This window comes from Physella acuta, unplaced genomic scaffold (assembly GCF_028476545.2).
Source record: "Physella acuta isolate Inbredline_101_S28 unplaced genomic scaffold, ASM2847654v3 ptg000102l, whole genome shotgun sequence".
NCBI lineage: Eukaryota > Metazoa > Mollusca > Gastropoda > Physidae > Physella > Physella acuta.
Genome location: NW_026731622.1, coordinates 385,535 through 411,089, shown reverse-complemented (window position 1 = coordinate 411,089; position 25,555 = coordinate 385,535). Strand labels below are relative to the sequence as shown.

The following is a 25,555-nucleotide window of genomic DNA, read 5'->3' as shown; positions in this document are numbered from 1 at the left end:
AGTACCGCCTCCTGCTCAGAAAGAAATTGTTCTCATGTTTGTGCTAATGTTTCAAATCAGACAACCTCGACAGAAGTGTGTTATTGTCCCATTGGAATGGTGTTGATTGGGGATCACTGCGTAGGTAAGTCGGTTTTATTATTTATGCGAAATAAAAAGATAAACGTTCTATATATAACAATTTCATTTTTGTGACGGGGAAACCATTTACCGTCATTTTGTGCAACCCCCACCCTCTGCCTGCGCTATTACTGCCCCCAACCCTTATCAGCTACATACCACGGCTCGCCCAGCGGCCTCTGATACTGCTGTTATAGTGTCCAGTTGGGGTGGTTACTCAGTAACCAATCCCTGAGTCTGAAACGCTTATGGGACATGTCCTTTGCGTTATGAGGCTCCTATAGTCTAATACATGGGTTCCCAAACTGGCTATCTGGGGGAGGGGGGGGGGGGTCGCGAATTGGTTCGACTAACCCCTAGCAATGAAAAAAAAATATTTAGAAGAATATCTAAAATTCGGCTTTACTAACATCACAGGAAATGAAATAGAGAAAAACAATGCGTACTGTGCAAAGTCGTTGTCAGCCATGAGTCTTATGACACCTTTAAAACTTAAACGTCATTTTGAGACGAGTAATTCGGAACACAGCCAAAAGTTATGGAGTTCTTTCGTTGGCATGAAGCTAGTTGCAAACGTCAGAGACTTGATCGAACAGGAAGTTTTCACCAAGGAAACACAGCATGAGTGCATACATCAAATGAAGTCGCATTAGAAATTGCCAAGCAAAAACAACATCTCACAAACCCCTGCATCTTGAAGATGGTGAAATTAATTTTTAGGGTTTCCAGTGCAGTAAAGATGCAACAAATAGCTCTGTCTAATATTACTATTCAGCGGCTTATAGCAGACATCTCCGTAGATGTTAAAGAACAAACTTTGACTGAAATCAAGCTTTCAAAAGCTTTCTTTGCTTTTCATGTTGATGAATCAACAACATTAGTTCGTGTTCGCAGTTGCTTGTCTTTGTGAAATATATTTATTCAGATGATATCGATGTAGAGTTGCTATTTTATGAAGAGATGGAGAAAATTATTATTTTTTTTTGAAACTGGAGGATTAAAATGAGAAAACTGCTGTGGGGTGTGGACAAAAATCGGGCTTTCAGAAAACAGTAAAATATTTAGCTCCCTAACCAAGGGGAATCCACTGCATGATTCACCGGTATCTCTTCCGACCCCATTGCTAATAAAAGTCGTAAATAATAAGCTGGAGCTCTAAACAGTTACTTATGAATAATGATCACGAGGTTTTGCTTTTCTACACTGCAGTACGCTGGCTGTCAAAAGGAAATATTGTGAATCGTGTTTTTTTTTTTTAAATTGAAAGATGAAATAATGTTGTTCTTGGAAGTGCAAGGGAAACAAGACCTTTTGATACACTTTAACGGCATAGTGTGGTAGGAGAGAGTATCATATCTAGCAGATATATTCAAACATCAACATACAAAATGAGCGAAACCTATCTCTTTTTACGATAAACTCGAGGCATTTATACCAGAGCTGCAAAATTATCGAAGAAAATAAATTTTGTAAATATTGCCATGTTTGAGAAACTCTGCAGTGTGGTAGATGAATCTGATTGTGAGATAAATAAAAAAATTCAACATGAGATTTCTGGGCATCTTAAATCTCTAGAAAACAAACCGCGGTGTTATTTTCCCTGAGCTGAAAGAAAAAGAAACTGCATTGACCCATAACCCATTCTCTGCGTCCCTTGATGTTGCCAACATTCTCGATGAATTACAAGATGAACTCTTAAATTGTCGGAATGACTCCGCATCATATGATAAACTGCTCACATTTTTGGTTTAGTACACACCATCCATACCCAAACGTGAAATTGATTGCCTTTCGAGTTTTAGTTTCTTTTGTGTCTACGTATTTTGCGAGAATTGATTTTCAACACTTTTCCTATTAAAAACAAATCACAAAAATAAATGACATGAAATTGGCGTTAACAAAAATTCAACTGCGAATGTTGAGGCTAGTTAATAGCACGTAATTTCACTCATCTTATTAAAACAGTTATCAAGAATAATTCATATTGAAAGTCTACTAGAAAATCTTACTTTAGTCCTTATACATTTCCTTATTAAATTCGACTTTTTAATTCCATGAGGGTCACGGGTCACTTTTTGTAAAGGGGTCCCACTCGAAAAAGTTTGGGAACCACTGGTCTGTCAGATGATTTGATGATTGCGCATTGGAAATTCAAGTAAAGGTGCGAAGATCCATATGATGCCGATGCCTCAAACCCCTTCTCACCACACATCTGATGGGCCCTAAAGACAGTACTTGTACAGCATGGAATCAGCAGTGTCGCAGTAGTTGCCGAAAAGAAAAGAGTTGGTATTCGTATAGCCTAAGGGGCTTCACTCCTGTTTGTTTTCGGGGTTTTCTCTCCTAGATGGGTTGCTGTCCACTAGATGACGAGCCTCGTCTACGCGAGAGTTTGAACTCAGGACTTTCGGGTTTGTTACCATGTGCTTACCCGTCCAACCTTGAAAGGACCGGTAATTAATAGAATCGCACTTTTACTCTACTTTCCAATAAACGGGCTACTGTGGGTGAACCTGTTATTGTGTCCGTTGTTGAGCTACTCCACGTTTTCAACGGGAGACCCTCTGTTTGACACGTACTTTGGTTTTGTACTATTTTATTTACTGTACCATTTGTTGTAACTCATGTTTGTTACAAATCAGAGTCGTAGAGAGGGGGGGGGGGGGGGCAGGGGGCGCGGACCGCACCGGGTGACACAATTAAGGGGGGTGACACCAAGGCAAAAAATAGCAAAATATATAGAGAAAAATTTGAGGGGGGGGGGGGTGCAAATTGGAAATTTAAAAGTTTGTCCCCGGGAAGGGTCGTTACACCTCTGGGGGGTGACACCATTAAGTGCCGCACCGGGTGACACCCGACCTCGCTACGCCACTGTTACAAATGTTACCAAGTATTTGTTAAATCTAATGAATGCACAAGCAGCCTACTCTTGCAGTTAAACTTGTGTTTATTAAGTAACTTATAATTTTATTACAGGCCGTAGTTCCGTAGTCATCAGACCTACTTATTAAGTTTACTTGCTGCTGCAAACCCTTGCAAAGACAAGTGGTCATCAAACTTAGCTATTAACAATGTTACTGTTTGCTGTAACTAACTACTGCAAATTAACTATAAAACCTCTTCCTGCCGTGATTTAGCTCACTAGACAGTTGAATTACTTATTCGTTTACTATACTTACTTACCGAAGAGCCTGGTATGTCGGACACCAAAATCCCCTACATTATAGCGTGGGGGAGGTGAGGTGCAAGACTGCCGGGAACCAAAAGGGGTCTGCTCTTGACCCTAACCAGATATTTTGACTTTAAGCTGCGGCCTTCACGTTGCTTCGGAAGAGTGCAATTAGTCGGACCAAGCTCATGACCCCCCTAATGGGTGCGGAATGGCTAGTGGTAGCCAACAGCAGCTATAGGTTTTTGATCTGGCCGAATGCCCCCCCCCCCCCCACGATCAAGCCGGTCTGGTGGCGTCTGGTGGGTGGGGAAGGAAAGCCCGGTGAGAGCCGACGGAAGTAGCGACCGATGTGTAGGAAACTCTCGTGGTCGGGGTTTGCTACACTGAGGCCTGCCTGGCTAATGGGAGTCCAACTCCTGAGCAGGTTTCCGTATTAGGGAGACTATACTTACTTTATTCCCGTAGATAAGTGGCTCTGACCATTCTATCGGTTGAATTAAATTGGTTTTTTTTTTACTGATTATCAAATATACTTTTAATTACACTTAAAACCATTGACAAGTATAGTACAGCTTTTATTGTTTTAAACACATGTAAAAAAATTCTTACTAAATAGTTTGAAGAGATTTGCATATTCTATGGGTTATATTTATATTTTTCACACCTTTCTACGTTATCTGGATTATTAAAAAAATATTCAACTACATTTCAGATTGCACGAACCAGACCTACGGTCCAGATTGCTACAAAAACTGCCCATGTGCTTTAAACAACACGAAATTTTGTAACACTCGCATAGGCAACTGTAGTTGCTTGACCAACTGGACAGGAGAGTTTTGTACAGTAGACGTTGATGAGTGCACACTTGGCACTCATAACTGTCCGGCACATTCAACTTGTACAAACACTTTTCAAGGCTTTATCTGTAAATGCGATGAGATAAACGGTTATACGGAGTCTGGCAATGGAACGTGTATACCTATAAGTAAATAAATATTCGTGTTATAATACGATAAACATAATTTTTTTATATTATATTACGATAAAAGTACATTTTTAGCACTAATTACGATTTTGTAAATAAATCTTATAGGCCTACTTAAATTTAGATGGCAGATAAATTGTCAAGCCAGTTTCCCTAATTTTGAATAGTAGATTTAGCAAAATATGTGCTTTTTGTCTGCTATTAAACTATCCACTGAAGCAACAATGTAATTTAACATTGAGTAATTTGAGCGCTAACTAAAGAAAACAAAACACATTTCAATCCACAGACTGCAGCTCTACGTTTTCAAACATCACAGGGATTATATCCAGTCCGAATTATCCGCTGCCATATTTTAACAATGCTAAGTGTTCTTGGTTGATCATTGGAGAGGAAGGAAGTGTCGTCTCTCTGGGGTAGAGTATCGTTTACACACTCATACCAATGTGAAATTAATTTAGGGGAAAGTGGGTTATTCGTTCCCCTTAAGAAAAACAAAATAACTTTACGTTAATTTTATAGCAAACTTTATTTAAAACCAAACAAATAAATCACGACTTCAAGTTGTAAATATTAAAAGGGGAGGCACAGTAATTAAGTACAAAAAAATAGCAATTACCCTCACGTGCGGCCAAATAGTATCACTGGTGTGTCCAATCGGTACTAAATGATTTAAAGAATTTCCTTTGTTCTGTAATAAGCATCATTATGCAATCAAACAATAGCCAATTTATTCTACAAATTAAAAAATTAAGCCGTATCTTCTTTAAGGTACTCATCGCACGTACGAACTGAATGTTTTACGTGATTGCTTTGTTTGTCTTGCAGATTTACACTTAATTCACTTGTTAACTATCTTCTTTTGATTTTTTTGTCATGCTTGATATTTTCTTAAGGGGTCATCCATAAATAACGTCACGCTTTATTGACAATTTTTACCCCCCCCCCCTTCACTCCGGCACACAGCGTCACAAAAAGCCAGACCCCCCCCTAAAATGACGTCACACCACAGCCTACAACCCCCCCTAAAATTGCAATTGAATTTTTTTTTTAAACATCGGTATTTTTCCTAATTCTTGTCTGAACTCTGTCAAAATAGAGTGTTTTAATCAATTCTTATTACACTTTATTAAAACCGTTTTCTAAAACGGGAAATAACGTCTAAAATTCGTTTTCTAACATTGCTTTTTTATAAAGCAAAAGTGTGACGTCACTCCATCTGAACCCCCCCCCCCCTCCACCTCTTCACACACCGTCACAAAATTACGTACCTCTCCTCCCCCCTACGAATGTGACGTCATTTATGGACGACCCTTAATGCCAGTGCTATTTGTTTTTTTTTCTGCAGGGCATCGGTAGGTAAAAGCTGACGTTCGTAAGGCCTGAATGATAATAACTCAGGGCCTTCATTTCTTCTACTTCTATTTTCTTGAGTCTTGACATGCATTGGCGGATAACCCCGAACAAAATCTACCGCCCCCCACCACCCCGAACGAAATGGAATGTATATAGAAAACATACACTATGACCTGTGTCCGCCCTCCCTCCCCGAAAGTATAAAGTGCCACCCCGGAGAAAAAAGTCTGGAAGAAACACGGCCTACCTCTAACTTAAATATTTTACACTAGGTCACGCATAAGCAGTTTCTCTATCACTATTACTGTGCAAATTTAACAACATATAATTTATAAAGCATTCCTGCTTTGAAGCCTTATAAAAGAAAAAAATCAAATTATTTTTATCTTTTCACAGATTTTCAGTTTTTATCTTAGAGACTACCTCAAAATGTACCTTTGATTATGTTGAGGTTTATGACGGCGAAAGTGCAGAGAGCAGACAAATTGGGAAATATTGTAGCTCTGATGTTCCAAGTTTGATACGAACTACAGGACACTACATGTATATAAACTTTGTATCTGATCGTAGTGTTCAGCAAACTGGTTTTAATGCAACGTACACCTCACATCGTGAGTTTTTAAAATGTTTTTAAAAAAATTAATTACAGTGATTAATTTAAAATTTAAAAAAAATGACATGTTCATTCTTCCATCGCCACAAAAAAAAATTATAATAAAAATCGTAAAAGGCGGGGCGATAAAACACGGTGGATTGATGATAACGTGTCAAGCTTTCCAATTTTCAGCCCTAAAAGTATTTGCCCTTCAGCCTTTTCTCGAATAATTCCTAAAGAATGGTGAGCTCTTACGTTTAGTGTATGTCTCATTTAAAATTAACGTTTGGAAATAGTGAATGTCTGAAACAGATGCAGCTAATATATATTGTAAATTCTTTTGTTTCATTAAGGGGAAATAATTTTGTGCAGCATACAAGCTGTAGTTTGAGGCTTGCCTTTAAATGAAATTGTTGGGAAATATAAAGATGGTTTGGTTTAGGGCAGATTAGGCTCTAATTCATCCGTTGAGAGGGCATGAGTGTTCCATATGTAAAAAAAGGCCATAATTCAAAAGTCACATTTTGACACTCTTATATAGGCCTATATATATATATATATATATATATATATATATATATATATATATATATATATATATATATATATATATATATATATATATATATATATATATATATATAAACATTTCCTAGAATGTCGCAGTTTTACCTACGGCGTGACATCTTGCGACACCAACTGTAAATGTGTGAGAGAAAACAGCCAGTTCTGTGACAACACCAATGGCGAGTGTATCTGTAAGCCTGGCTGGACCATGAGGGATTGTTCTGTTGACGTCAATGAATGTCTGGGTACCAACAACAAGGTGTGTCCAGACAACTCGGACTGTGTCAACCTGCTGGGCAGCTACAGGTGTGACTGTCACCTGGGATATGTGTACAACTCTACAACCAAAACATGCGATGGTAAGTCACAACACAATCTAAATTCTTCCAACCTTGTGTGCAGAAAGAAGTTTTTTTTATTATTGAACAACACAGTATTTTAAATATTTCAGCAAGTTCTGAATGTACCATCAAACAATGCTCTCATGCTTGCTATGTTGAAAGTTCTGGAGTAGAAAAATGTGTTTGTCCCAAAGGACTGGAACTTGATACAGAAACACAGCTCTTTTGCATTGGTAAGAAATGATTAATACTTCTCAATAAAAGTTTTCAATTAATAAAGTTATTTTTATTTACAAAAATATGTGTACTGTCTGTGTTTTAGACTCTTATTTATTAAAGTAGTTCAAATATTAATTTAAAGAATTTTTAAAAATAAATTTGTACAATTTTCTTTAAGTTTAACTGTACAACAGCTTGGCTTGAAGAAGAATGTTCTAAATTGATTACAGTTTTAAATACTACTCATTATTCTACAGCAATGATTTATGATTATAGAAACAACTCCCTAGCATTTTCCATTAATGCATGGTTTATAATTATATTTCAAATTATTTAACTTTTTTAACTAACTGTAAATGTTGGTTGTATATGAAAAATTATTACATAATATATTGTAACATTAACTTTAAAGAGATATGCGAGCCTATATAAAGCTAACATTAATGTTTTACACTTTATTTATTTCATATAGGCTTATCATAATGCTGATGTTTCATTTTGCTATTGAAGTTGATTGTATAAAATATTTTTAGATAAAACAAAATTCAACAATGCCTCTTACATCTCAGTACCTTTCTACCCATATGGTGAGCAAGCTCAAGATGGCGTTTTAAATATTTTGAATATGTTGAGAGGATACTCTGCTAGTGAGCCAATCAAATTTTCACAAGACATTCCATTTGATGACAAATATGTAACAGAGGCATCAGTGAGTGGTTACCTAGGAAATAAACTTTATTGTAATGGACAAAGATACATTTGTAGGCTAAATGATTTTTATATTAAAATCTCAAAGAAGATGATAAATTTAAAAAATTAAATCTTATATAGTTATTAAAATATATTAAACATTATATATTTAGATTAGATTTAGATTGTATTCATAACGTGTTTATTTTATTCTGCAGGTATTCTCTAATGGAGTCATCAGCTTTGGTCAACAAACTGAATTAAGTGGACAACCAGATCTCAATTTAGAACAGCAAATGAATCTAATAGCTCCATTTTGGGCTGACATGGATGCTCAAAAAGGTTAGTCTATTAAATATAGTTAATTGATATAAAAACTCAGTTTTCTTATTTGACTCTTTTATATCATAAGCTTGTCATACATTTGTTTTAAATATGTATTCATCATTCAACTAATACGCATTATGTTTATCTATTCATTTATTTCTATATAAAGAAAAAAGAGTTTTCACATTTGAAAACTTTTATCATATCAAAACTGTTTAGTTTTTATTACAAACTTTTAAAATTGATGAACAGTAGGTCATTTTTATTAAAAATCATTGCTGTTATAAATTATATATTTCTAGAATAAAAGTAAACACAATAAACAGATTTAAAATAATTTTTAAAAAATAAATAAATATTTGTGTGTATCTAATAGGAAATGTGTATTACCATTTGTATGAGAACTGTAACAAAGGAGCCAACCAAAAAAATGCAACTGAATTTACTAATATCATCAAAAGAGCTAAGAAAGACATTTCAAAATTTCATTATCTTTCTGGCATAGAAATAGACTCAGTTATGATTGTTACATGGGAAAATGTTCAGCCTTACTCAAACTTAGGCAAGGTAATGTGAAATTATACACATTCACGTTTATATAAGAGTGAATGTGTTTGTTGGTTTCTTTCTCTCTCTTTTTCTCTTTATATATATATATATATATATATATATATATATATATATATATATATATATATATATATATATATATATATATATATACTTCTTTAAAGTTTTATGTGCTAATGTATATTTGATTTTAGGAACAATAATTTTTTAATGCTTACAATGCTTTTTTTCATTTTTGTTACATTGTATTAATAATTACAGAAATCAGAGAGTAACACTTTTCAAGCCATCTTAGTCAGTGGATGGGAAACAATAGAAATGCAGGGACAAGTAATATTACAAGGTGATTAATTTATAATTATGATTAAGCATTAATTTTAAAAATATTTGAATCAAAAGGAATAGTGTGAACATTGAAAAAGTAATATTTAAAAAATCAACTATTTATTTCCTTTATTTATTTTAAAATAATGAACAACTAACCATTGCATGGCTTTGATTATTTCAAAGTAATTATATTATAATATATTTCTTTTCATTTTTAACTTCTTTACATTCATTTAATAATGATATCCCCTACCATTAGAATACTTTTTAAATTGGTATATTTTCACTTTTTAGATGCAAAGTCCTCATACGTCATATTCATTTATCAGCGAGGAAAAATGAACTGGGATTATGTGCCTGGTAGACCCATTAGTATCGGCATCAAAGGGCAGAATATCCAAACACTTAATGACCTTGACTCACCTCTAGTTGCTAACTTGGATATGGTTCCTGGCAATACAGGTTCATTATTTATTATTGGTTAAATACAATTTATTTAAATAGGTCTAGTCTGGTTCTGATATAAACTTTTGATTTAAAATAAATTTACATTTCACTAAGTAGACTATTGATAACATTAATTTATTGCTTTAAAATACACTTAAATAAATAATAATAACAAGGTTAGTTTAAAGCTAAATTACTATATTTATACAAATATAACAATTCTTCCCAGAGGTGTGATTAGTATTTGCGTTTCTTTGAGTTGCTTGAATGATTTAAATTGGGTCATACTTGTTTTTATTACAAATGTTTAATTGTGACTTAAGTTACGTTCTTTTTCCAAGGTTTAAATGGTGTTGTATATTTGTTTTTATTTGTAAGGTTTGAATGGTGTCATAAGTTTTGAAGTGGGTAAGGTGTCTGGGCCAGACCAGATGTGTGAGAAATATCTGTGTCAACACGCTGACCTGCTGACTGACCCTGTGTACGAGTTTGAGAAGCGTCAGCTGTACAAGTGTCCCTGTACACTGGAGAGACTTGGGCGTCAGTGGCAGCTCTATGAGAGACGTGGGGAGAAACAAGATGTTTACTGCTACGCCATCAGCAGTCTGGCTAAGCTCAGATTTTTGCAGGGAAACAAAAGGAATATGGTGAATATTTTATTTCTATTGTACAGGAAAATTGGTTTCAAATACTTTTTAAAAATTTCAATTCATAAAGATTTTACTTATATAGACTTATTATTATTATTATAGATTATCATTAATATTAATCTTTTCAAGCTGTGTTGTTACCATTGGACAAAACCAGCCAATGATGATTGGAGAGACTGGCAACAATCATGGATGGAAGCTTCTTATATCCCAGCATCCCCAGACTCTGGACATGTTTTGGTCAATGACCCTTGGCAAATGGGATACTTTGATAACTTTCAGGCTCTAGAAAACATACAAGCACACCAATGGTGCTGTGTAGACTCTAGTCAAGTCAAACTTTGTGACCAGTTTTACCAGATTTTTCCGGATATGGGATGTTCAAATTTTGTTGAATTTGTGCAAGGTTGGTAATATGTTTGACTGCAAATATTTTTTTTTAAGTTTTCACTGTATAATTATTACTTATTTTAAAAATTAAAACTGGTTTAAGCTCCTGCACTGGGAGACCCTCACATTACAACCTTGGATGGTGTCACATATGCCATGAATGGACGTGGTATTTTTACCATGGTCACGACAATAGACAATCAATTTGCTATACAGGTAGGTCAAATTAAGTTTTCATTGAAGTAGAGATTTAGTTTAAAAAATTCATTTCATTAGTTTTGTGAAAGACTAAGTTTGTCAATTATTTAGTTTAGGCCTATAATTATAAAAGAAAGACTTTTTTTTATAATTTTACTTAAATAACGACATTGATTTATGATAAATTATATCATTAATCAATAATTGAATGCTTATTAAATGATTATTTAGGTTTAGTTACCCTAACGGCAAGAAATTGAATTTGTTTAATTATAATTGTGAAGTGTATTATTTAAAAAAAACAATTCATACACTGCAGGCAAAGACTGGACTGGCAGAAAGCAGCTCAGGTACCCTAACCAACGCCACAGTTTTTAAAGGATTTGCGGCTCAAGGGGTTAATAATACACATTTTCAAATTGAGTTGGCTGAATCAAATACATGTTAGTTTTAATAATTTTAGTTATTTTTTACTATCTACATACAATGATGTCGATTTTTTTTAGTTTTTAAATGGTAAATATTTCAGCATGTTTAAATTAAAGAAATTAATTCATTTTTTCCAGCTATGTTACTGTGGGTGAATGGTATCGATATCACAAATGATTTCTACAAGAAAGTTGACTCAGATGTTATTGTCTCCACTAACTCTCTCAGTGTCATCAGAGAAGACAGAAATAATAAAACTATAGCAGTGGCTATTTTTATCTCTGGTAAAATTGTATTTTGGTGTGTCTTTTTAAAATAGAATAGTAGCTGTATTATTTTAAAATGATCATCAGGTTAAATGGGATGAGACTTTAACATTGCATGATTGATACTGGAATAATTTCAATATATTACTTTTTGTGATTAATAAGTGATATATTTACACCATATGACTTCATAGATTAGATCTAAAAAAAAAAATTCCAAACATGGAGAAACATTTATTGAATTAGGCTCTCCTTAGGTGTCAGCATTGAAGTGAATGTTGCTGTGAAAAGTCTGGAGATTATGTTTGAAGTCTCTAAGGAACTCCAAAACAAAACTCGAGGTTTGCTGGGAAACTTTAATGGTATCAAGACAGATGAGTTCATCCTTCCTGATGGACAAGTTCTTCCATCAAACTTAAGTGAAAGGGAAATCTACTACCAGTTTGCTAAACAATGTAAATTCTTTTTAGCAAAAAAAATTATTATTAAGTGGTTATTTATAGGAAATTCTGACATTCTTAATATTTTAATAACAGTATGAATTTATTTTAAGGCCATATATCATCTTGAATTCTGTAATTAATTGTATATTCCATTTTTCAAAATAATGAATAATTTAATTTCTTTTACCATGTCCACTCCAGGGCTTGTGAATTCCTCCAACTGTGTTTATAAATTCGAGCAAGACAAAACTCTATCAGACTACCAGCACCCAGATCACGTGCCCTGGTTTAGAGATGAAGCTAATGAAACCGAAGTGGCCAAAGCTGTTGAAATCTGTGGCAGTAAAAACGACCCGTGTATCTTTGATTATTTGGTGACTGGGGACAAGAGATTTGCTGCTGCCACTAAATCCAAATTTGATGAGATGGTTGTCATCATTCAAAGTTTGGGTAAACATTGCTAATTATGCTGTGAAATTTTTTGTATGCATTGGATAAAAAAATACTAATATAGAGTAGGGGCTACATAAATGTAAGACAATTAACTTTAACATCCAATAAAGTATGGGTTACAGGGTATTTTAAAACAAATTGCTTTTATTAATGGTATCTAGCAGTATGGTGATATCAAAATAATATGAAAAATTATAACTTAACAATTAAATAGTCATTATTTAAGAACCTAATCAAGTAAAAATGATTAAACTACTATTTATGTTCTTATTTGTTTTTCACAAAACAATCATGTAACAGTTTCTTGAAAGGTTGTTTATTAATTTCGGTTGGTTTGTGTCAATTGCTTTTTAAAAATTCATATTCTTAATACTGTTTGGTGCTGATGTTAATCTGAAGCTGTGCTGATTAAATTAATTTTGTTCAACATTTGTTATCAATAATATATTATTATAGATGACTAACACTTTTCCTTTGTTCAGAAAACAATCCTCCAATAATAGCTTTAATAGACAACTTGAACATCAGAGGTACATGGAATGTCAAACAAGGGACACAATCAACTTTACAAGTTCTAGGACTTGATATGGATGGAGATGATGTTATATTTGAACTGAGTGGAAACATCACAGATGTCAAGATTGATAAGAGTGGGGTTATTACCTACGCACCAGATGTCAAGAAACCTGTTGCAATTCAGTAAGTTTTGATAGAATTTTTTAATCATGTTAAAGTTCTGTTAATGATTAAATTTAACCTGATGTAAATATTTTCAAACATATACAATAATGGTGTTTTGAGACACCTTTTTCAGATAATAGATTTATAAAATAACTGATGCTGTAATAAAATATAATTTAGAGTTCGTGTCAAAGACTCCAAGGGAGCCTACTCTCCACTGTTGTACATCCCAGTTAGAGTTTGCCCACTCTGTTGTGGTCATGGTGTTTGTGATATAAATAGAACAAGGGAGGAACTTTTTAATGGAATGTTCCAGATACTGGCCTGTCGTTGTCATCCTGCGTACACAGGTAGACATTAATAGCTTGCTTATTTTTAAATGTTCCATAACACATTTTTTTTGTGAGGTATAAAGTCTTAGACATTATTAAAAGTTTCCCTTTCAAACCTGACGGTCTATGGGGCAAGTGAAGTAGAGTTCACTTGTTTCTGTGACCTCGGCATATGAAGAGATAATGTGGTCAGCACTATGCTCAGCCGCCTTTACTTTCCCTAACGTGAGTTAGGCACCCATCCGAGTTGGGTGGACTCAGGGACGGTCTACTGACTTAAACCCGGATTCGAACTCGAGACTTACGGGTTAGCAGTCCAGTGCTCTACCGCTAGACCACTCCGTCCCATTATTAGTTGAGTCTTAATTTTTAGGAGTATAATTCATAATAACCTTTGATTTTACATGATCTTAAATACATTTCCTCCACACAGGCGTTGAATGTGAATTAGAGCTGGATGCTTGTGCTATAAAACCTTGCTCCAAGGGACAGAACTGCACAGACCTAACAGCTCAACAACAGGGAAACAACTCAGTTGGTTATGTTTGTGGAAAATGTCCTCCTGGTTTTGTGGATTATAAAAAGATATGTTTAGGTGAGTGACTTTCAGCAAAACCATTAATTTATTCTGTTTTTTTTTTGGTGTCTAATTTTGGGCAACAGCCCCTGAAATATACTTATAAGTTAAAATACACCGAACCCATAGATATATTAAGCATAAAATATTTAAATCTTAACCTATTAAATTCAAATAAAGTTCTTGGGTAGTTAGGTTTTCTACTGTTAGTATTATTAGATAACTGAGTGACAGCTGAGGAATATTTGTTGTGATCTTTTTATATGTGCTGATAAAATTAACGTAGAAAAAATAAATTTTACTGCATGTTAAAAAATATACCTTAGTGCAGTTTAAATAATATTCAAAATGTAAAAGTTAATTTTCTTGTAAACTAGATGTAAATGAGTGCAGTGATGAAAGCATGTGCAATCAAACCTGTACAAACACTGAAGGCTCTTACATGTGCTCATGTAGACCTGGTTACAGGCTGGATACTGGAGACAAGAAAACTTGCACAGGTGAAGACAAGAATTTTACATACGCTCTATAAAAACATAAATAGGTTAAAGTAAACAAAGTTATACAATTTCAACATTAACATAACTGTAAAATATTTTCTAAATCCCCCTAGACATCAATGAATGTGAGGAGAGATCATCCAAATGTCAACAGATTTGTACCAACACAGCTGGCAACTACACTTGTTCATGTCAGACTGGATACACCTTAGACAGCAATGGTCTCACTTGTTCTTTAGGTTAGGATCATTGAACTTGATCTGTGTTATAATTGATTTTATCTCATTAAATAATACTAAAATAAATAAAGATGTATTGGTTAAAAAATACTAAAACTAGAATCAAAACCTTGGTTTAGCCTTTAAGGTAAGCGTTATTTACTCTTCTGTTGCTAATAAACTATACTAAACGTTTTATAGATTTTTTGATATTTTTTATAGTTAAAAAAGTCTAGCAATGGCAATATTTATTTTTCTAACTGTATCAGTAACAATAAACAATCTACAGACACCTCATTGATTTCATACTGCTATGACTGTGAACAGATATGTCAATATACCAATGGTCAGACTAATTGCAGTTGCAGGCTTGGATTTGAACCTGATCCAAAAGATACAAAAAATTGTCAAGGTACCTACTTGCATGTGTATTATGAATTTATATTTAGTGGTAATTTATTTCAGTTATTTTAAAAAACAATTTTGAAACTACTTTTTATTATAATTAAATTAATTATGGGGCCATTTCTTTTAATATCACATTTTATTTTGTACTGTTATTTGTTTTAAAAATCTTCAAATTAGTTTAACATTTGACATTTTTGAGAAATTTAATATTTTACCAGATATCAATGAATGTGAGTATGGTAACAAACCATGTGACCAGGTTTGTAAAAATCTTGAAGGAACATTTGAATGCTCATGTTATACTGGCTACAAACTGGCAGCTGATGGACTGTCTTGTCAAGGTTTGTACTTTTAAATAATAGAAAAATATTGTTATATAACTTTGAACATAAAATTAGTATAAAATTGAATTTACACAGTCCTTAGTATTAGTTGTTTCATGTTAAGCAGATGCTATACAACATAACTTTCTGTAGGAAATTTCTGTATCTACTGCTCATTGTCTTAAACATTGCTGCATATTTTAAATTCATTATCAATAATCTTAAATAAAAGCACTAAATATTTTGACTTAAAGCTTCGAAACGTGATAGTTTTTTTTTTTAAATTCCAAAATATTTAGCAATGTGATTATGTAAATAAAGGTCTCACAAAATAGAACTCTTAAATTCTTAAATTCTATTGTTTTAATAGTAGATATTACATAATTATAAACAGACTTTTACCAATAATCTATAACTGTGCAGCCTGTGAAAGACCCTACTATGGACCGAACTGTGCCCAAATCTGCCAGTGTAGTGGCCATGGGTCATGTGACCCTGTCAGAGGTTGTGTCTGTGACAAAGAGTGGACAGGTGACCACTGTGAGCTGGATGTTGATGAGTGTGACCAGTCCAACCCCTGTCCAGCTGGTTTTGTCTGTAAAAACAGAATTGGCTCATACACCTGTATCTGTGCTGAGGGCTACAGGTTAACTAATGGAATCTGTACAGGTAGTAACTCACTTTGGTACGTCTTTTCATAACTTAATAAAGTCATCAATGATGTGTACTGTTACATATATTTTTAATGGATAGATTAAAATTCTGTATATTACTTAAGTACTTTTGAATTAAATGTACACATTTTTTATTACCTTATTTAAAATTATGTACAACAAAATTAATGGTTTTAGGAGGCATTTTAAAATCAATTGGAAGAATTAATGAATTTTTTTAATTTGAAGTAAGCCAAAATTTTCTCTCCCCAGACATTGATGAATGTAAAGATATTTTCGTCAACACAACTTGTGACAAAATGCTGGAGGTTTGTGTCAACACAGTGGGCAGCTACAGCTGTCAGTGTAAGAAAGGATTTGCCAGAAATTCCCTAGCTGTTTGTCAAGGTAAACTTTTGGTCTTGAATCTAGTAGTACTCAATAAAATTATTTTAAATGCTGATAAAAATCAAAATTATCATTTTAAATTTTATAATCTATGACTATCTATTTGGAGTGGTCAATTTTCAGACACTGATAATTCACAAGTGTCACATGACCTCTATTCTTTCAGATATTGATAAGTGTAAGACCTATTTTGCATTTTCTGTATTGTTTCAGATATTGATGAGTTTATGACCAATGTCACATAATCTCTATTGTTTCAGATATTGATGAATGTTTGACCAATGCTGATGAATGTGAACAGGTGTGTGAAAACAAACCTGGGTCTTATAATTGTTTGTGTCAACAAGGCTACACATTGGCAGATGATCGCTTGTCATGTCTGAAAGGTAACTTTAAAACGAATTATTAATAATATTATATTCTCACTCTTGAGCTATTCATATTTTAGTAAGTATACTTGATTCAGATATAATTCGCATAGAATTATTTATATAAAAATAATAATGTTTGTATATACCACTTTTTAACATCACTTAATAAAGAGACTCAATAATTAAAATAAATTATTTATATTACTTTGATTTGTATATTGCAGTTGACTTGAATACTATTATTAAATGAAATATATGCCTGTAACAATCAGCTGAAGTTTTTTGAATTAAGATGATTACAATATTAATCATCAGTGAGGGACACATGTCAAGGATTTAACCTAAACTGTAGCAATGGCTGTGCTGTGGATGTAGATAACACACCTTACTGCTACTGTCCTAGAGGATACAGACTCACTGAACCAGAAAAATGTGAAGGTAAGGACAACAGTTTTAAGTAGAAAAAAATTGTTATTTTTTTCGATTTATAATTTTCACAGCTCATTTTATGTAAGCACTAATGTTTAGTGTATGCAAATAAGGTTGGAGCATACAGAAAGATTGTCTTTGTTATAGCTATTCATTTAGCAGAAGTCTAAAACTAATAGAATTTTAGGTTTGATCAAATCTTTTTTTTATATATTTTGCATAGCTTGGCTAGTAAAATGTAATGATGTAAGAAATGTTAAAATATCTAGATCTACTTAGTTTGCTGTGTAGCCTACAGTTTATTTGTTTTATTTATTTCATCTCTAAAAACCTATGAATAATTTCTAATGAAATCATGAATAATTGGTAGTTATTTACTATTAATAACTAAACACAAGATTTATAATAACAGGGTTAAGATATAAATAAATATTTTCAGACATCAATGAATGTGAGTCAGATGTGAACAACCATTGCTCAAACAGAGATGGATGTGTAAACACTAATGGCAGCTACACATGTTCCTGCCCCACAGGATTCAAGCTGGACAATGATGGTCACTCTTGCATTGGTTGGTTTCATTTGTTACATTTCTAAATTCTGATAGGAATAATCGTGAATATAATGAACAATATTACTTATTTATACGTTTAGCACATTTTACTTGCTGTGACAAAATGTAAATTGTTACAAAATGTAAATTGAACAAGTATTTTATTTTAGTAATTACATATTCCAATAAGAATAAATTTGATTAAAGAACTCATTCTAAAAAGGTAATTATTGTTTTGTTTTCTTTTGAATTTATTTTTAGCCTGTAGTGGAGAAACCTGGGGCATTCAGTGTTCTCAGTCTTGTAGCTGTGGGTCAGGGGCAGATCACTGTGATCCAAAAGTTGGTTGTGTCTGTAAACATGGGTACACAGGTAAAGGAACAATAAATTTTACAGAACTAAAACAACTGTTTTTTTTTTAAAATTATTTTTCCATAAATCCAACGGTATTAAATATATTATCATAAATTTTAAGGAAAGTACTGCTCAGTTGATATTGATGAATGTAGCAATGGAAATGTAACTTGTGGAGCTAAAGAAAAATGTGTTAATCTACCTGGATCTGCTACCTGCCAGTGTCAGAATGGATATTTGAGAAAAGACAGAGTGTGTACAGGTGACTGTCTTATAAAGTTATGACTGGCTCAATTAAAACAGAACAAAAGCAACTGTGTAACAAATTATAAAATAGACATACTAACATATTTTGCTTTTAAAAAATTTGTGAAACTTAATTTATGTTTTCATTTTATGTGCAATTTCATTTTTTTACAACTGCATTTTATGAAGAGTGCTGAAATTATATAATTTTTAAAGTTAGGAAGAAATTTTGTTTTTATTTGACCTTAAAATAAAACCAAAATATTGTCATATGTTATCCAGATATAAATGAGTGCACCAGTCCATTAACAAACAACTGCAGTCAGATGTGTACCAACATTGAAGGAGGATTCATTTGCTCTTGTTATGCAGGGTATGCATTTAATTCAACAACACAGTTGTGTGAAGGTAAGCTCATTAGAAAATAGAAAACAAATCATTTTCAGGAACCAATTTATTAGAATCTAGATTTACACAGTTATTTAAACAATAGAAGTAATAGATCAATACTGATTTTAAAACTTTTGAAAATCAATCATTATGTGTTCCAGACATAAATGAATGTGACCAAGGTTTATCCAGATGTGAACAGACTTGTATCAACACAGAAGGAAGCTACAGATGTTCCTGTCTATCTGGCCTGTACCTCCAACAAGATGGACTCACATGTAGAGGTAGGAAATGTAACACGATTATTTTCCAATGAAATATTTTAAAATGATTCTCTTTTATTTAAAAAAAATGAATCACTATTACATATTATTTGTTTTTTGAAAGAGTATTTTCATAATTTTATTTTGTAGAAAAAATTATTTTAGTTTTAAATAATTAAATTATATAACCTCAGCTACAATCCCATGAATTAATTTGTATAACATCAGCTACCATTCCATGAATTAATTTGTATAACCACAGCTACAGTCCCATGCAAAACCAAAACCAACTGCAGCTTCCAATGTGCTGTCATGGATAATGTTGAAACCTGCTTTTGCCCTAAGGGAAAAATTTTGGCAATAAATGGACTAACCTGTGATGGTAGGTACAAGCATATATCACTGCGATGGCTAGTCTCTAGTACTTTTTGGAATTAGCATAAGATTTTGAGTTAACTTTGTTGTTATTTTAAAAAGATTTTTATAAATAAGTTCATTAAAATAATATGTATTTGTATAACATATAACTATGCCCATACAGATGTAGACCCTATAACTATATTTAACAACTAAACATTAACAGATGTAGACCTATGTTCAAATTAAACTTAAACAGATGTAGACCTTACACCTATAATGCAAAAATAACTAAACATAACAGATGTAGACCTATGTTGAAAATAAACTTAACCTAAACAGATGTAGACCTTACACCTATAATGAAAAAATAACTAAACATAACAGATGTAGACCTATGCTGAAAATAAACTTAACTTAATTAACTTAAAAGATGTGGACCTATGTGCCAACAGCCCATGTACTTTTGGTTGTGTTGAGACCAGAGACAACACCAGCATTGAATGTGTGTGTGGGCTGGGAGAAAGGTTGGATTCTAATGGACTCTCTTGTTCTGGTAAAACATGAAAAGATGTTTTGGAAAGAAAAAAAGTCTTTACTATTTCAATTTAATTTTTATCTTGTGAAACATTAACAAATAGTACATTGCAGTGGTATTTAATCTTGATGTGTTCTAAAACCTGAAAAGAAAACAAGGGTATAGAACTCTTATAATTTTTAAAAATTTGTTAGGTAGGCCTACTTTAGTAAATTACAAGTTTACTTACCATAACAAAAAATATTAATGCATGCTTCTCAAATCTAATTACTTTTTTCTATTATAGGCCTACGTTTAAAAAAATTAAAAGCCCTATTTAGAAGGCTAGTTTTGCTCCACATTTTGAAAGAAGTCAAAAAGGTAATTGTATTGTATATAAATGAGTTTGTTTATTAATAATGTTATTACAGTATGCAATGAAGGTACTTGGGGAGTTGGGTGCACTACAATATGCCCCTGTGAAAAAGCTAACACACAGTTTTGTGATAAGAAATCTGGCAACTGCCATTGTAAGCCTGGGTGGAAGGGCAGCTCATGTGGAGAAGACATTGATGAGTGTACAGCCTCCAACGTGTGCCCTGTACATTCACACTGTACAAACACTGCTGGAGACTACGTCTGTTCTTGTGATGTTGGATTTGTGAACATCAACCAGACTACATGTCAGGGTAAGTGATTGAAAAGCATAATCTTTAGTTACAAATTTTGTGATATAATCTTTGTTATAAATCTTATCTGATATAGGCCTAATCTTTAGTTTTAAATTTTGTGATTCATAAATATTTTATTTAGACTTATACTATATAAAACACTTATTATGTTATTGAAAGGTAAATTAAAGAGGTTATTAAAACCCCACAAAAATGGTTTCCACTTGATGTTGTCATCTGTCAAATAAATGGTAAATAATAAATAACCAAGTTATATTGTCTTTGAAATGAGGTGATGAAAATAATAAATAATTTACATTTGATGGTACAGCCTGTGATGAAGACTTGTATGGTCCAGTATGTACACTCCGCTGCTCTTGTCCACCAAACGCTGCATGCAACAATGTCAATGGCAGCTGCTACTGTAAGCCTGGCTGGCGTGGACCAGCTTGTGAGACAGATGTCAATGAATGTCAGGAAGGTACACACACATGTAGTCAGGGTAAACTGCAAGTCTGTGTAAACAAAGATGGAGGATATGAATGCTCATGCAGGATTGGTTACTCAAAGTCATGTGACACATGCCAATGTAAAGGTAGATTGTGTTTCTTTTTCGTAGTTTTTTTCTAATTTTTTTCTTTTAAATTATTAAATTGTATTTAAAATAAGTTTAGACTTAAAGATTGTGTATTAATGCGTACGTTATGATTATGTACTTATGCATATGTGATTTACTAATGATACAGAGTGTCCTGATAGCAAATGGGGCCAAGACTGCTCTCACACCTGTACCTGTGTAGCATCCAACACTCACCTGTGTGACAAAACAAATGGTAGCTGTTTCTGTAAAACAGGATGGAATGGAACCAGATGTGATGTGGATTTTGATGAATGTAAACAAACATCTGACCTGTGTCCAGCTCATTCTCACTGTACTAACAACGATGGAGGGTATACATGTTCTTGTGATGAAGGTTATATAAACCATCCCAGCAATCATACTTGTGAAGGCAAGGCAGTTACTTTTGGATAAAGTTATATTAATTTTATAATATGAATAAATACATATAACTTGTTCACTTTTAATGGAGTTTTTTTTTCAATAATTGTATTATATGACAAAAGTTTTTGAGTTAGTATTTCATTTTCATTTGACAGAGTTTCTTTCTCGTGAAATTACCTTTACATTCAATGTTGATGTTTCTGAAAAGAATTTAGAGGACACAAATAGTAATGATTACAAAAACACAAAAAATCAAGTTGAAGCTGAAGTAAATTTATTTTCTTGCTTTATGTTACTAAGGCTTTAAATACATTATTTTGTCAGTCAAAATTTATATAGTTAATTTTGTTATTTTTTCAGAATGCAATAAATCTTTTCTAATTTATCTATGTTTACATTTACTAATGGGTTTCATTCTTTTTTTTTTTTTGTTAAACAAAACAACAATGTGAATAAAAAAGTTTTTTTTTTCTTTTTTTTCTTTCTTTTATTTTGATTAAATAAACACATCTTTCAAAACATCTTTAAAAGGTTCACTGAAATGGTAGAAAGAATAGGAATAAAAACTTTAAAAATCGGCATATTTTCTCATTTACCTAGTAAATACATTTATTTTTTAATCCATCCAAATTTAAATGAAAATGTGTTTTTTATTTACAGGTAGTATTAAAATTAAGAAGCAAAAGCTCTCTTATAAATAATGTAATTGTTAATAAATTAAGGTTAGTGCCATTTAAATAATTATTACTTTAATGTGTTGTGTTATATTCCTTTTAAACTTTTGTAATTATTTTATTTTAAAAATGAAAATATGACTATAAAATGAATATATAGATTAATTGAATGTGATTTTTTTTTTTTTACAGAAAAGGAAGCCTAATAGTGGATGCTACTGTCATTCTTCTAAAAGAGTACAATACTATTGTAGAATTTACATTAGCCATGCAATCCGTAATAGTAGATGGTATCACACTAGATGGCCAGCAAATATTTTTACTCCAAGCTTTAATTGATAACATCCCTGGTCAGTTTTGTCATGGCTAACTATTGCTTTATTAATTATTGAACAAGTTGATTTTAAATTTAATTGTTTTAATTTAAATTCATTAGGTGCTACTGTCTGGTAGCAGTACTAAAGATATTTTTACAAAAGAGTTTCTATTGTTACTTATTTTTTTCTAGTTATGCACTTTTTAAAGATAAAAATTAAAACTAGATCATTAGCATTTAGAATCTTAACTGATTATTGTGTGCTAATTTGTTTAGATTTGTTTCCTTCAATGCCTTAGACATATATTAAGTTCTAAAGCTGTAATTATTTTTAAGAATTTGTTTTAGTAGATATTCATACACCCTCATCAAAGTTTTTGTTATCTATTTTATTTCAGTTATATTCCATATGAAATAAAAACATTATGTTTATTTTGATAGTGTCCATCTTATCATGTGATGCAAGATATAAAATAAATCCATGTAAAGAAAATGAAGAATGTTATCTGGACAATAATTTAGCCAGTTGTAGGTAAGAAAACTCTATTTACTAAAGAATTAGACTTTTTATTTTAAATTAAAACATTATAAAAATATAGGAAAAGTTAAATTCATTTGCAGTTTTTGTATATAATATTAGTTCTATGAAAATTAACTGGAAAACAACTCTCTAAATAAATAAATTAAAATTTTTATTAAGAATAGAATGATATTAATCTAATTATTAATTTGTTTCAGGCCAGTAAACAAAGGTAATTTTTAAATAAAACTGCTAAAATATCCAATATTGATTTAACTAAATATTTAAATTTAAACATAAATGTTATTAAATTATCATGCACATAGTTCATACATAACTGTGGTTTTAAATATGATGAAAGAAAAATAGACTAATCCTAAACAGTAGGTTGAGACACGTATTGACTTAGATATTAAATGCATAATCGTCAGATCTTTTTTGAATTATTCAAGCCTCTCTACTACATAACACACTTTGTAAGAAAATGTTGGTTAACTTTATCATTTAACAGTTTCAGATAACACCAGTCTTATCCTAGGGCTGGCCATTGGACTACCACTGTTTGTTATCTTATGTGTTGTTATTGGAGCTGTTTTTAAATGTACAAGCAGACACAGGCGAAAAAACTTTGCAGCTGATCTATGCATTTCTCAGAGATCAGAGCTCATCTTTCAAGACCTATCTAAAGGGTAAGAAAATATGTTTTGACTGTAGGAATTAATTACAAAATAAAAAAGAAAGGAACGAAATTAAGATTAGAGCTATGCCAATGCTAATGGAGCAATTTAGTGTTAAACATAAGCAGCCTGTTTGTAAATATAAGGCAATTAGTAAAAGTATTTTAAGATACTTTCTATTGTGAAAAATGTGTATGTAAAGTTTATTAATCTCTATCCTTTTACCATAATAGGTCATGAAGATGATAATTAGGTTTAAAAAATATAAAAGAGCTGTAAAATTGTATATGAAGCAAATAAGTTGCTCAAATGTTTTAATGAACTCACAGCCAAGAATTCCTTTTTCTATTAATGTTTCTGTAAAATGTTTTAATAGATTAAAGATGACATAAATCAAGTAGCTTAACATTAATACGAACTTAAAGTACTTTAACATCATTTAAAACATGATAAGTATTTTTTTTTTCTGCAGGTGTAGTGATACAAGGAAAACCTACTCTAATCCAACCTATAACCAAATAAATTTGGAAAAATAGTTATATATAAGCTATGGATCATTTTATCATCATTAAACATTGGAGATTTTACTTATATTAATAAAGACATTAATAAAGACATTAGCAATTAATTAAGTTTTTTACTTTGCTTGAAAATGAAAATATTTCTTACTCATTAATGTTTGACATTATTCTTTTTAATTAAGTTTTATTTTCCACTGCTATTAATACATTTACAACTACTATTAATAAGAACAGTTGGGAGTGGGTTTTTTATACAAAATCCATACATTTAAACAGTTTCTTTTCTCTTTTGCAAAACACAAAATAAAACAATAAAATAAATGATAGATGAACATCTCTCGCTAAAAGTATTTTTCTGATTATTAGATTTCTGATTTCATCTATGTGATAAATATCTACTTAGTAGACTACTACTGTTGCATGAAAAGAAATGATTTTAAATGTATTTTTTGCATTTAGCCAGGTGCATATTATATTGTAAATAATTTTGTAATTGTCTTTTTCAAAAGCAAAAAAAAAATGTAATCTGTTCTAAATAAAATTCTCATATAATATTTTTGTTTATTGTTTATGTATTTTTGAGGTTACTTGGTAAAACAAGAAAATAAAAGAGTTTACAACACTTTATTTTACAAAAAGACAATGATAAAAAAATATTTTAAAACCCCCATAAACATTAAATGATATTGGAAGGTTATTATCATAATCTCATACAAATATATCTCGAATTATTAATACATTTATTATCAAGGTACTTTAAAAAAAATTGTTTCTAAGAAACTTATTCAAAAACAGTAAATTTAAACTTAACAGTATAACACCGTTTACAAGATGCATCTTGTTGCTGGCTAGCTGCCTATTTAACTTGACTGTAGACAAAAGTGATTAAAGATTTAACCAATTCATTTCATGAAACGTGAGTTAATTAGTTATTAGCACGAGTATGTACGATATTCAAAGCAAAGAAAAAAAAAACTTTTGCAGATCATGATAAGCACTATAATTTCAATTTCTCAAGACCTCCTCCCCCTGTATACATACACACATA

General features: G+C 31.8%; 1 protein-coding gene across 1 annotated transcript; it reads left to right on the top strand.

Moving 5' to 3' along the window:
* LOC131931022 (uncharacterized) lies at nucleotides 1-24,967 on the top strand. Its single transcript, XM_059287705.1, has 47 exons — nucleotides 1-124; nucleotides 4,005-4,277; nucleotides 4,567-4,693; nucleotides 6,030-6,244; nucleotides 6,885-7,154; nucleotides 7,247-7,369; nucleotides 7,925-8,064; nucleotides 8,264-8,387; nucleotides 8,749-8,939; nucleotides 9,204-9,285; nucleotides 9,564-9,731; nucleotides 10,095-10,363; nucleotides 10,496-10,772; nucleotides 10,860-10,972; nucleotides 11,274-11,397; nucleotides 11,521-11,648; nucleotides 11,737-11,762; nucleotides 11,896-12,104; nucleotides 12,294-12,542; nucleotides 13,028-13,244; nucleotides 13,407-13,576; nucleotides 13,992-14,153; nucleotides 14,513-14,635; nucleotides 14,749-14,874; nucleotides 15,143-15,265; nucleotides 15,480-15,602; nucleotides 16,008-16,253; nucleotides 16,511-16,645; nucleotides 16,906-17,031; nucleotides 17,332-17,454; nucleotides 17,885-18,016; nucleotides 18,260-18,370; nucleotides 18,474-18,614; nucleotides 18,881-19,006; nucleotides 19,150-19,272; nucleotides 19,514-19,633; nucleotides 20,042-20,164; nucleotides 20,557-20,814; nucleotides 21,128-21,391; nucleotides 21,543-21,806; nucleotides 21,955-22,067; nucleotides 22,460-22,521; nucleotides 22,666-22,823; nucleotides 23,231-23,321; nucleotides 23,528-23,541; nucleotides 23,821-23,998; nucleotides 24,459-24,967. The coding sequence occupies exons 1-47, from the start codon at nucleotides 97-99 to the stop codon at nucleotides 24,520-24,522; spliced, it is 7,152 nt and encodes a 2,383-aa protein (XP_059143688.1). The 5' UTR covers nucleotides 1-96; the 3' UTR covers nucleotides 24,523-24,967.
* The last annotated feature ends 588 nt before the right edge of the window (nucleotides 24,968-25,555 follow it).

Bases quoted from the DNA above. Each gene is read 5' to 3' on its own strand.
- LOC131931022 (XM_059287705.1), top strand. From the start codon at position 97: ATGGTGTTGATTGGGGATCACTGCGTAG. The intron at 19,634-20,041 runs GTAGGTACAAGC...TTAACTTAAAAG, and splicing joins AAATGGACTAACCTGTGATG to ATGTGGACCTATGTGCCAAC. The intron at 20,165-20,556 runs GTAAAACATGAA...ATGTTATTACAG, and splicing joins TAATGGACTCTCTTGTTCTG to TATGCAATGAAGGTACTTGG.